The sequence below is a fragment of the Lissotriton vulgaris genome, chromosome 4_1 (genome assembly GCF_964263255.1).
Source record: "Lissotriton vulgaris chromosome 4_1, aLisVul1.2, whole genome shotgun sequence".
NCBI lineage: Eukaryota > Metazoa > Chordata > Amphibia > Caudata > Salamandridae > Lissotriton > Lissotriton vulgaris.
In genome coordinates, this window is record NC_141691.1 from 1,465,982,091 (window position 1) to 1,465,996,327 (window position 14,237).

Sequence of the window (14,237 nt, forward strand, 5' to 3'; positions counted from 1 at the left end):
ACTTAAGCTAGTAGATTGGTTTAATTTTTGTGCGATAAGAGTTGTGCACATCTTTTTAATAGTCTGCCTCTCCATAATTATGGGTGACTAACTTGTTTCTGCTAGTGACGATTAGTTATTTTTGCCAACGTTTGAGGTTTGCAGGGTGTTCTGGTTTATAAAATGTTCTGGAGTCTACACAAGTCACACCACCCTTGGTGTCTAGTTTGCTGACATGTCTAGGTTTAGTCATTTCCGTTTCCGTGGTTGTCAGAGACTTTCCAGCCCAAATACTGCTGCTGTCGATTTCATGATGAGAACTTGATGTCTTCACATTGCATTTTCTCTCTTATTGTGTTATTGTGAAATGCCCAGCCACACAAGCGGGGTAGTGCTTTTTTTTTAAGTGTGGGAGTACTGGGTGGTACAACCACGTTTTTACTGTGGATCCCTCGTTAATGATGTGCTCCCTCCCCCATTTCCACTTTGCTGTGTATCTGATTCACTAGTTTCGACTTGAAGTGGCTTTTCCATTTGTTCTTTAAGTTGTGAAACTGACTTCCAAAAGTATAAATTTGTACCATGGATGTAATCTGCTCTTTTCTATAAATTTCCTTTTTTCATTGTTGCATTTCATCATTATATTTGTCCAGTCTTACTTTCATATCTTTCATTAACTTATCTATTTGGGCCATATGTACAAATCTATTTTTCCCACAGACACAAAATAGGTGTAAAACACTTTGATACATCTAGCCATTTGTTCTTGTTGAATGACTACTGTTCTATTTTCTTCTTTTTCTTTAATATCTAAGGGTAGATTCTTGTGATTTTGACAATAGATATTGAAAAAAGAAACAAAATGAAAAAGAGAATTGGAATGTAACCAAATTGCGGATCTCGAAAAATCAGCTTTGAGACCTACCAAGGCAATTTTCGTATTATCAAAAGAAAAACTTGTGAATTTCAAAAAACCTGCACAGAAGCAAGGCACTTTTACATAATTAAACTACAAATCCCAAACCCGCTCTTAGTTGGGGGTACGGGATACTTAGAAAATTAACATTGAAAAAGGATTCGCTTGTCGTGATTAAGACCTTTCATGGTTGAAACCTGTTGCTTTTTAACATCACCACTGTGCTTGTATTGAATTAAATTGATATAACTGTGCTTTTGAATTGCCGCATTCTGTGGGAGTGTTAAAATATACCCCCCACTCTTATCAGCACTTTTGCTTGATAAAATACAATGTGGTCAAACAAAGCATGTTAAAGGTACAACTCGTTGTAACATACCACATTGTAAAGGAGTGCGTGGTAACGTCTGATATTCTGCAGTGGGGGGTTGGGCCGACTTGTCCACTGGCCAAAATAAACATGAAAACCTAGTGTCCTGGGCGTCAAGCGATAGGGATTGAATACCCTTGCATTGCATACAGCTTTCTGAACTCCATCATTTAACAGGTGCTTGGGCTAAAAGACAGATTACAAGGCTCCTCCCTGACATTGTCTTCACCATTGTGTTTCCTTGTATACTTAATATCTTTGAGGTTAAAGCCAACAGCAGTTTTTGCTTTTTAATGCTGTTCTTTGGTGCTGGGTAGAGCAACATTATAGTAAAATGTAAACGCAGTTTGATTCTTGAATAGTAGTAGTCCCACTTTGGAGTAGATTTGTGATGTTGGGAAAAGAGATTAAGATCTTCAAAAAAAACAGTGTCTTGGACCCTGATAAAGAGCAGTTGGGCAAATGGGGTTGGACTGGCCTATATGGCAGTGCCTGAAGGGCTAGTTTGACAAGTCACTGTGCGGACCGTTTTTTATACCTTTCTGTAGATCTGTTTTATGGTGTGGTTGGCTTGCTTTTGCTCTTGGTTTTCCTGATAGTATCAGAAACATTGCCTGTAGAAACAATATAAATATGCAGTCTCTTATAGCTTGCAAAACACCTGCATACCATATCCTGACAAGTTCAAAACTGGCCATATTTGCATTTGTGCCATTTTTTAAACTTTCTGATTGGATAATGGGGTCACTTTTATTTTGATGCCAGGCCTTTTTTCTGTTCCAGTTAGCCCAACCCTGGATGCTGAGACACCTGACATCAGTAGAAAAAAACTTTAACAACCCACCAGTGATAGGATCCAGTCTAAATCCGCTTATCAAGATGTGAAGTCAGCGCTAGTGCAGACCATCCCTGCATTGTCTCCAACTGCTGGGGGACACTGAATGCTGCTTTTATTTAGGCCCTTTTTTAAAGTAACTGTTAGCTCACATAGCACAATGTACTTTGTTTTTGTTTTTTTGTTTTATTTTATTTTATTGATCTTAGTACAGTAAACTGCAAATAAGCTCAAACTCAAAAATTAATATACATCACATTAATAAACAAATAACAATGTCCGTCTCTTTACTTTCATTAGAGAAAAATACTCATGATTCGTAATAGTCCCGAAAGGCGCTCCAAATTTTGATACCCAGTCTCTTTTTCCTTGATCCTTTCATTGAAAATAAACTCCACTCCAAATTATATAAGCTCAGCATTTTAGCACGCCATTGATGAAAATCCGGTGATTTTTCCTGTAGCCACTCCTTGGCTATACATAGACGTGCCACAGTCATCGCAAAAAATATAAAATGTCTATATTGATAATTGTTTCCATGTTATTATCTTTTTGAATTTTACCTAGCAGCATCATTGCTGGAGAGATAACAACCGTTGTTTTAATCACCAATGTACTTTGAGTGATTTCATTTGAACGATTCTTTTGATCAGTTATGTTTTATGTGCACTTTTTATCTAATTTAACTATAGCATTGTTTTAATTACACTGCTTATCAGATTATTTTCTGTATTTACTAACTTTATTTCCTATTGGGACACTTAGATGTTACGGTCTTTGCCCATATGATAGTGAATGCTGATTTTATGTAGGCTGCTATTTTAGGCTAACCATCTGTTTGTGAAGCATTATGCATTTTCAGTGATTTTATATGAATTATTTTCTCGGAAAGTTATGTCTTATTAGTACTCTATCTAACTTTTTATGATTCTTAGCATTGTTCCAAAAATATTATATATCAAATGATTTCTTCCGAAAAATTTCGACGTTGGCTTTTATTGTGTTGTATGTGCTTTTATGGTCGCTATTTGCTTCTGAATAGCAGATTTTTTGACTGATTGATAGGATCCAATATTAGAAGACAAATATGATAACCCAATAAACATAAACACACGTTGCATCTGATCTTACAGACATGCTCCAGGGGCTGGATCTAAGGCGCTTGGTCAATGGTCCTACCCACAAGGCTGGGCATACCCTGGATGGTATCTTTTCGAATCACCCAACCCTTACGATATCATCAATCCAACCCATACCCTGGTCTGATCACTCAACAATCTAGTTTAATTTGGCCTTAGACTCACCAGGGAGACCAGCCAGAATTAGACCCACCCCACGACAGATTAGGAAATGGAATGATATAAAACATGAAGAGCTGGAATATGCTTTAAAGTCTACTCTGGAGCTGCTTTCAGGAAATACGGAACAAGCAACCCAGGCCTACACAAGATGGCTTGAGGATGCATGTACACATCTTGCCCCTGCTAAAACTTTTCTACCTACACGGGCGATTCCTTCCGCCCCCTGGTTCTCGAAAGAGATCAGGGACCTTAAAATTGTGTGCAAAAAAAAAGGAAAAAATTTGGCGGACAACTTTTAGCGAGGCAGACAAAAAAATTCTAAACTCTGAGCAAAGAACGTATAAAGAGAAGATCCAGCAAGCTAAGTGTGCTTTTTATACGAAGAAGGTTAAAGAAGCCAGCAATGCCCCAAAAGAGCTGTTTCGGACAATATCCTCGCTAGCAATCCCCAAAACTATAGAGGTACCCCCCAGTCTCCTTCTTTGCGAGAAGCTGGCTACCTTTTTTCGGGAAAAGGTTGAAAAATCTTCTCTCCCTTAGATAAGCAAATAAAAGCTTTGCTGGAACTCCCCACTAATAGAGGGGAATCAGATAACGGCCTAGAAAAACTGCTATTTTTTCCCCAAATCAGTGAGGCAGAGGTCACGAGTCGACTCCAGAAGATAAAATCTGGCTCCCCTCACGATCCCTGCCCGGCTTCTATCACCAAACTAGCACCAGACTCTGTTGCCGCTGGACTCACCCCCCTCCTCAATCTCGTGCTGGATAGAGGGGAATTCCCAGCAAAATGGAAACATGCCTCCATTTTACCCCTCCTAAAAAAAAACCATTTGGACATAGCCGATTTAAATAATTATCGGCCTATCGCAAGACTGCCCCTTCCAGCCAAAATCATTGAAGGCTTCCTAAACACCCAGTTAAGCAACTATCTGCGAACAGGAGAACAGCTAGACTCTTGCCAACATGGTTTCCGTGCAGAACACAGCACGGAATCCGCTTTAATTAAATCAGTGGAAAATATTAGAAAGGTGTTGGACGGAGGAGGAAGAGCTGCCCTGATCCTGCTGGATCTTTCCGCGGCCTTCGACACGGTCCATCACAAATTGTTGGTGGACCGGTTGAGGGCTTGCGGAGTTCAAGGTAAGGCGCTGAAGAGCCTAAAGGCCTTCCTATCCAACAGGACTCAGGTGGTGGCACTGGGGGACTTCGAATCAAGACCCTTTTTGTTTCCCTGCGGAGTACCCCAGGGCTCCTCCTTGAGTCCTACTCTTTTTAATGTCTACGTTTCCACGCTACCCCCGATAATTCGAACCTTCGGATTCAACCTCACAGCCTACGTGGGCGATACGCAGATAGTGGTGTCCCTGATGCCGGGGGACACAGACAACACCGCGGACAGGTTCAAAAGCTGCATGCGTGATGTAGGCACTTGGATGGCCCAAAACTGTCTTAAATTAAATTCTTCAAAGACAGAGGTGTTGCTCTTTGGCTCCAAAGATAATTTCTGGTCCCCGAGATGGTGGCCCGAAGAAATGGGAACCCTGCCCGTCCCTGTGACGAAAGTGAAAAATCTTGGCATCCTGGTGCATGATCTATTGTCTTTAAAACCTCAGATTAATGCCCTGGTATCATCCACCCATTTTGTTCTCAAAACAATCAGGAAAGTGCTACCATTTTTGGAGCAAGAACCTAGGAAAACAGTGGTCACCGGTCTAGTGTTATCTCGGCTGGACTACTGTAACAGCCTCATGCTGAATGCCCAATCCAGCATACTTAACAAACTACAAACACTACAGAATGCTGCCGCACGCCTGATAACAGATACACCCAAGTTTGCATCTGTGGCACAGGACCTGGCAAAACTTCACTGGTTGCCAGTGCGGAAACGAATCACCTTTAAATCACTTTGTGTGGTCTTCAAAGCGCTTCATGATATGGGCCCCAAATGCATGAAGGAATTATTCTTTTGGTACAAACCGGCAAGATCTCTCCGATCCGGTCAGCAGGCAGTCCCTAGAGTCAAGAGAGCTAGATGAGGTGGGAGGAGCTTTTCTTTAGGAGCAGCAGTAGCCTGGAATAAGCTTCCCCTCCACATCAGACAACTGCCCGATCTTCTATCCTTTAGAAAGGCATTGAAGACCTGGCTCTTTACCCATTAAATCACCTACCCACACACACCAGTTTTAAATCTGCTAGCGCCAGGACACCTCCGGGTAACGGAGCCCTCTACAAATGTAATAAATAAATAAATAAATTTGTTCAGAAAGAGTCACTAGTACATTTCTATGGAAATATTACTCAATGTTAGTGTGTATGCAGTATAAGTCTGTCTATAAAAAATAATACAAAAGAAAAAGGGAGGCACCAGCGCTCTGTTCTCGATAACAAAAGTTGGACTGGACCAGACCACCTTGCGATATTTTCCTAAATGGGCACCACTTCTATTGTCCTCTGTTATACGGGAGTGCATGCTCATTTCACCCAAGATAATGCAGCACTTTTGCCTTTCCTAGGACATGCCCTTTTACAACAATAAGCTGGGCCACAAAAGGTGACATGCATATCCCTCATTTGTGCTCCAAATGCTTTCTTACAACGTTTAGGATATAAATGCAAGTTTTGCTAGGGTAGTTCTTCACAATATATAACTATTTGCACAAGGTGGGCCCCTGTCGTCCTCACATTTGAGTCCTGTGCTTGAAAATCCAGTACCACAAGTTTGGATTATGAATAAACTAATTGAATAGTAAGGAACTTATGCTATTTGAAGTCCCAGCTCTATCATTATCATTAGTCAGTAAATTTCAACCATCGCACTCATCCTCCATGTGTTTTTTTTACATTTGGCTAACTTTTGGTTTTTAAAGAATCTTGAGATGTGTGCCAGTGGGAAGTTTGCAGAGTGATGAGGCCCCCTTGAGATTGCTGAGCCTGCTTGGTGTTCTGGACTTAAGCTACATATACAGCTTGCAGTTTTTCTTCATAGTTTGTGGCTATGAATTTGGAGTTTGCTGCTGTTTATATACTGAAGCTATTACAGTGTTGATTTCTGTTACGTAAAATCTGTATCATTCCACATGTCTCTTCATTAACATCCTAGATCACATTCCTGTTACTAAAACTGTTCTTCTGTGTCCAAATAGTGTATGGTAATTGAAATAAATGCTGACCTTATAATATGTTGACTTTGGTTTATTTTCTAGATGGGAAGTGATGGAGTATTGCGGCTCAACAATTCAGCTCTTAATAACGAATTCTTTGCATATGCGGCACAAGGGTGGAAACAGCGTTTGTCTGAAGGTAAGCTGTATTCAGTTTTATATTTTATTGAAAAGTACATATATTTTTGGGTTAAATGTTTGTTTTTCTAGCTTTTCGGGTGTTAATAATGTAGGTTTCAAATAACTAGTAAGCAGCACCAGATTCATGTTCAATTATTGAATATTTTAAATTTGTTTTTGAGGTGACTTAATCTTTAGGAATCCTTTTCCTCAGACGGGTTTGAATATGAAGTTGCACATCTTAACCTAATCTTTGCTGCTAAATTGTTCCATTTATCAGTGTATTACTTTCCCCCAATTTCCATGACTAGGGTAGGAAGTTCATAATTGTGTTATAGCTTCTTCAAATGTTCTCCAATTCTCTTTGGGTTTTTTGTATAAGACCTTCATCGAGAAATGGTGGACTAATCGTACATATTGCCATTACATTTAACTCAAACAAATATGTGTAAAAACGCTGCTCCTTTTGCATCTGACCGCATCTTTCAGCATCTTCTTTCATACTGTTTTACCTCACATTTCATATCTCATCCAGGAGAGCTACAAAAAAGGTTGTTTCTTTCCCCAACTGCATTTGAAAGAACCATGACTTTTTCTGTTGCCTTTTATTCACCTTCCACATTGTGAAAGTGCAGAATTTGACTGCACTGTGTCAGCTATTAGGAATAAGCCGCGGGTCTGTATAGCAAGCTTCAGAGCTGGTTCACTGCTGCTGCGTAGCTCTTCTTCTGACCTTGAATGATTTACATTTTTGATTGCTGCATACTGTGGCACTCTCTCTGTCTATTTTCTCGAAGAGTTCACATCACTACAACAGATCTGTTAAACAATGTACTTTCTCTCCTGAAGATCCTAGAGGTATAATTTCACCAACCGTCTCCATCCATTGTCCTTGCCTTGAAAATCATCACTGGCACTGATTAATTTGGGCTTTGTGTCCTGTACACTGCCATGATTTTTCTTTCCAGCCCAGTCATTTATTAATCTTTTCACCATTTGGCTGGATATAGAAAATGTTAGTTTTTTAAAATATTAATTTCCTCCTACTTTCAAACTTATATGCTTCTTCCAATGTAACCCCAAACAGTAGACATGATTGCTATTATTCATAATTAAAATCCACTCACTCAGCAGATCGCACACCTAAATATAAGCCTCGTCCAACATTTTGTATTGAAAGATTTCTTATGGTTAAAGGCCTTGAGACATTATTGCGGTTTGTGATCAGAGCATCTCAATGATGTTTGTTCTCCTAATATGAATTGAGTTGTAAGTAGAGAGACATTTTTAAATACGGTGGCAAAATTAGCATAATTTCTGAAATTTGTGTGACACAAATTTCCTGAGATTAATTGAAATTTTTGCATGCAAGAGACTTATTCGCATAGACATTTGTTTTACCAAGTGACATATTTTTTCTAAGATTTGACTTAAGTTCACTCTTGTGTGAAAAAAGTTACACAAGATAACCGCAAACACATTTCCCTTTAAAGGCATAATATAGCAAAACTCTGATATAATTACATGCAATTTTGTGGGGGAAAATTGTGATTTCACCATTAGTCCTAACACCAAAATGTACTTCTCATTTCTGTTGTGTGGTTTAAAGTGTAATCTTCCATGAGTAACTATGCTTTGGATACTGCTATTAGAAGCCAGAGTAGGTTAAAAATATATCTCTCAATAATTAACTTCTTTCCAGGATTGGAGGGTACTCCAAAATATGACGGAGTAGCTGAATAGCAGAAGCATACAGCATGTGCCTTCACGAGTATTCATTGCTATTACACGTTCCATGTTTTTTTTTTATAAATAAATTGAAGCTTTCGAAATTGAGGCTAACTTTTTGAATTTATGTCTCCTCTTCATCCAAATCCATGCAACAGATGCTTTTCTGTAGATTTAGCTGCTGTCGATATTTTTTTTACTTAGGAAAAAGATAGTTCTTTTCCCTCGGTGTTAAAACATCTTTCATCCTGTAAAATGTATAAGCAAGGACCACCAAAGCACTAGCTTCTTTTACTTCAACAAGAGTAAGGATCCTGGGAGTTGTCATGTCGGTAACTTATTCTCAATATCCCCAGTTTCCATTTCAATTCAATTTAAATGCACATAACGAGGGGAGGACAGAGTCATGGATTTCGCCATCGCTGATAAAGGCACAAAATACAGTAGAAGAATGCAGGGTCATTCCTCCCTCTTCAATATCTCAGTACCAGGTTTGTGGTGTGTCTTTACACACAAAATAGATTTTTGGAATTGACAGGACTGGACTGCTTTATTTAATAACTAAATACACCCTGGCGTAAGTGCAACTTGCAGATGCTTGAATTACCTTTATCAATGTTTATTTCATAATTTGTAATTGTTTTACCGTTATGTTCTCTTTGTCCGAACAATTTCAAGGAGAAAGATGAGCTGCAAATGTCTGCATGCTTTTGAATACAACCGTTTATTTTCTAGGGGAATTTACTCCAGAAATGCAGTTACGAATCCGACTAGAAATTGAAAGAGAAAAGAAAACTGAACCCTGGAAAGCTAAATTCTTTGAAAGATTTTATGGTGAAAAGTAAGTGTTTTTCATAATTATACATAAAATATCATATGCCACTTGTTTAATAAAAGAAATGACTAAATGATTTTTCCAAGCCTACAGTAAGTTACAGTTTGCTACATAAAAATAAACTTTCCACAGTGTCTTTGTGCTTGTAAAGGTATGTTTGAGGCATATGAGCTGCAGATTACACACTGTGCATATGTTTGCAGTTTGTTTTTGTTGTAGTAAAGTCTTTGGAAGTCACAGGACAGGTGACTACCTGTGGATCATACTTCACATGGGCATTGGCTCCATTCTCAGATTGTTTTTTCCCGCCACCGGGCTCGGATGTGTTTCCAGCGCTCCGTGTTGGAACCGATTTCCTTCGAAGCGCAATCCTCACCAGCTTCCAGAATTTAGTTTCAACGCTACTCTTCAAAATCAAAGATTTTGATTCCTGTCGTCGACGACAGCCTCGGGCCTAACTAGGCCTCGACTCCAGCTCATGGAAAGGACGCCATTTAAAAAGTGTCCTCAATGTGGGTCGAAGTTTCCCCACAACGACCTCCATGAGGTGTGTAACCTTTGCCTCATATCCCCCCCGCCCCCCGGAGCACAAGGCCAGAGACTGTTCCGCTTGCGCCTCCTTCCGCTCCGAGAACACGATCCGGGACCGAAGAGCTAGGAGAACAATGGCTCGATCTTTAGCTGCGATTCCAGACGACATCTTCGCAGAGCGCGTCGACGTCCCAGAACAACATGGCGTCGACAGCAACTCCGAGAAAGATTCCGAAGTCGAGGACATCGCTCCAGCACAGCGGGTCGTAAGTAAGACCGTCGACCCCAACCCTTCCTCGACACAGTCAAAAACGGCTCCGGTCACACCCTCGGGCTTGGGTGCACACCGAGACACTGCTTCTACTGCCCCACTTTCGGGCCCGGCTAAGAGGCTAGCTAAGCCTTCCGGCGACTCGGGCTCGAGTCGGCCTCCCCAACCTGCCGGCGAACACCTACCGGCATCGATAAAGACAACATCACCTACCACGCCGGCATCGAAAAAATCGGTGCCGAAGCATACCGCTAGTCCTGCGGCACCGAAACCCAGGTCGGAACCAAGCAAACATGCTTCGGATTCAAAAAGACCACCGGAACTGAAAAAACCATCGGATCCAAAAAATGCACCAGAAACGAAAAAACCATCGGAGCCGAAAAAACCATCGAAGCCGAAAAAACCATCGGAGCCGAAGAAGACTCCTGCTTCTCCTGTTAAAGACATTGCCAAAAGAAAACAAAAGAAACTACTTTGGTGCCGAAACCTCCATCCGCACCAAAAGATCGGCCTCCTGCAGAGGACTTAATTCATCCAAACGCTGCACAAAAGACTCTGGTTAAAGATCCAATCACTGGTTGATTAACTCTAAGTTAACAAAAACGACCACTGGATACACCTGCACCGGCTCCTCATCTAAAAAAGGACATGGCTACCTCTCCTCTAAGAGTTCCTTCCCCTTCTCCTCCACCTATGCCATCACCACCTGTGCCCCTACCACAACATTCCCCTACATCCTCTATCATACCAGATGATGACAACCGGGATGATAGCTCTGATGATATGGGGGTAATGCAGAAGATCCATCTATTCCTCCAGGCTCACCTGACCCGTGGGATGATTATAACACCCCAGACATCCCAAATGTCCCTCAAGACGACATATACCCCTCTAGGCCTTCCCCACTAAAAGACACTATGAATTGAATTTTTGAATTTAATGGGCTTCAATTAATTAGTACACAGAGCTGCGCAGTATCATGGGGTGGACATGCATACAGACCCTGTAGATGAAGATTTCCTAATGGATACCTTTGATAATGCACAAAGATCGTCATCCATTTTACCCATGCTTAAATGAGTGATTAAGCATGCTCCTGAAGTCTTCAAAGACCCAGTTAGAACTCAGGTCATAAACCCACCAATAGAGAAGAAATATAAAGCCGCCCCTTCAGACCCAGCATATATTAAAGGCCCAGTACCACTAGACTCGCTTGTGGTTTCCAATGCACGCAAAAGAGAAAATTCACGAACATCAGGTGAAGCTCCCCCACCAGATAAAGAGTCTTAGCTCCTTGATGCATCCGGGAAATGAACTGCGTCTCAAGCAGCAAACATGTGGTGTATTGCCAATTCACTAGCATTATTGGCAAGATATGACCGGGCACATTATGACGAATTAGAATCGTTAAAGCAGCACCTCCCTGATAAGTACAACGATAGAGCAAACGAGCTTATCCAAGAAGGGAAAATATTACAAACACCTCCAGTCGTTGTGCACTTGATGCAGCAAACACTGCCTCCAGAGCAGTTAACACCAGTGTTTTGTTGCGTAGAAATGCCTGGCTACGCATATCGGGGTTTAAACATGAAGTCCAAAGTGCTATACTTAACCAACCCTTCGATGAGCAACACTTATTCGGACCCAATGTAGATGTATCCCTTGAAAAGATGAAAAAGGATACAGATACAGCCAAATCTATGGGAGCCCTGCAGTCGCAGGCTCCCAGACGTTCATTTTGCCGCTCATCTTACAGAGGCGAAACCAGCGGATACTCTTCAGACACACCTTCTACCTCGTATAAAGCCCCCACACAATCCACCTATAGTAGGGGCTACCAAAGAGGTGGTTACAGAGGTAACAACAATATGGGCAGAGGTAAAAACAACAACTCCCGCTCTACCCCTGCCCAATGACTCCCCTCCCCTTCCCCCGCCCCATTCCACTCCTGTCAGGGGAAGACTACAACAACACTTACCAGCCTGGGAAAACATCACATCAGACAGGTGGGTGCTTCAAATAATTCAGTCAGGTTACTGTCTAGAACTAACATCCACCCCCCAAAACATACCACCCAGGCAGCGTTCAATGTCACAGGAACATTTGTCACTACTCAGGCAGGAAGTGATATCCCTCCTGCACAAAAATGCAATAGAAATAGTCCCAATGCATCAGCAAGACAAAGGAGTATACTCCCTATATTTCTTAATCCCAAAGAAGGACGGATCTCTAAGACCTATCCTAGACCTCAGGCCTCTAAACATTTACATACAGTCCGATCATTTTCATATGGTCACACTCCAACAAGTCCTTCCGCTCCCGTTACAAAATGACTTCCTTGTCACTCTAGACCTCAAGAACGCCTACTTTCACATTCCTATCCACACAGCGCACAGAAACTATCTCAGATTTGTGCTGGACGGGCAGCACTACCAGTTCAAAGTGCTCCCATTCGAAGTCTTACCAGCACCAAAGGTGTTTACCAAATGCCTAGCAGTGGTAGCAGCCCTCTTAAGAAGACAGCATATTTACGTCTTCCCATACCTAGACGACTGGCTCATAAAAGCCAGCTCATACTGCCAGTGTGTACAACACACTCACGCTACGATTCAACTGCTCCACGACTTGGGGTTCACAGTAAATCACACTAAGTCACATCTGCAACCTTCACACATGCAACAATATCTCTGAAAAACAAAAACACCAGCACACATCATATCCAGTCACTGTAATCCCTGTGCATTCCGCACTCTTCTTCAATGTCAGTTTTTGCACTGACATTCCTTTTCAGTCCAATTGAGTCTCGTGGTGTAGACAAGTTTAAGATTTTTATTTCTTTTAAAATAAAGTGTTATTCACCCAACGTGTAATTCTATCTTTCCAAAACTTCACCAGAGTAGCAATTGACTTCCTTTAATGTTTAGCCAGAGCCATGATAAGTTCCATCACAAACGCCAGAGTTCCTTCGCTCTATTCTCTCCGCAGCCAAAGTTTGACTGTTATTCACGTTGGGTGAATAACAGTTTAAGGGTTATTGAATCTTACTAGTGTTGATGGACACAGTGCTGATCATATTGGAATTCGGCCTTGAGGAAGCCTGCAGGGGGCGAAACGCGCGTCGGCTGTGAGGCACTTTATTTTAAAAGAAATAAAAATCTTAAACTTGTCTACACCACGAGACTCAATTGGACTGAAAAGGAGTGTCTGCGCAAAAACTGACATTGAAGAAGAGTGCGGAATGCACAGGTATTACAGTGACTGGATATGATGTGCGCTGGTGTTTTTGTTTTTCCTGGATATGACACTCTGTAACACCTATGGTGGGCAGATTGTCTATGGTTAATGCTTAAGGTGGATAAGCATTTTACATCAAGGCGCACTCAATAGTTAATATATATATAGATATATGGTATGGTTTTTGTATAGGCAAGAGACAATTTGTGATGTGCAGATTGGATATAGCAAATCCGCCCTCTTTCCTAATGTTCATGATACAACAATATCTCGGCGCAGCAATAAACACCAAACTAACACTAGCCTATCCCTCTCCAGCCAGGATAACAAGTGTACAAACTCTCCTAACAAGATTCAAACTACAACACTCGCTTCCAGCTCGAGTGTTCATGCAGCTCATAGGAATGATGGCATCTTGTATATTTATAGTACCTCACGTAAGACTGCAAATCGTCCACTTCAAGAGTGCCTGGCACTCCAATGGAACCAGGCTTGTGGTCAATTAACAGACCTAGTGTTGGTAGACAGTCGCTCTCTGCAATGGTAGAGCACCAAAAACCTTTCAAAGGGCCGACCGTTTCTAGAGCCAGGTCCTCAAATAATCATGACAGCGGATGCATCGCTCTCCGGCTGGGAAGCTCACCTACTGCATCACACCATGCAAGGCAGGTGGACACCGCAACAAAAGTTACTCCACATAAATCACTTGGAGGTACTAGCTGTTTTTCTAGCCCTAAAAGCATTCCAAAAACAAGTATCAGGCCAAGCTGTCTTAGTCCGGACAGACAATATGACAGCCATGTACTACATAAACAAACAAGGAGGAACACACTCTCTGCAGCTCTCTCAGTTAGCACAGCAGATATGTAGATGGACTATACCACTGAAGATCTTCCTCTTAGCCCAACACGTTCCAGGAGTACAAAACACCATGGCAGATCTGCTAAGTCGACAGA

General features: G+C 41.5%; 1 protein-coding gene across 1 annotated transcript in view; it reads left to right on the top strand.

The window, feature by feature from the left end:
- The window catches only part of ASXL3 (ASXL transcriptional regulator 3), a 319,112-nt gene that overhangs the window by 284,046 nt on the left and 20,829 nt on the right, over positions 1-14,237 (top strand). The window contains exons 9-10 of the mRNA XM_086965699.1: positions 6,605-6,701; positions 9,146-9,251. Of these exons, the coding sequence (XP_086821825.1) occupies positions 6,605-6,701; positions 9,146-9,251 (203 nt within the window). The remainder of the gene's footprint in view (positions 1-6,604; positions 6,702-9,145; positions 9,252-14,237) is intronic.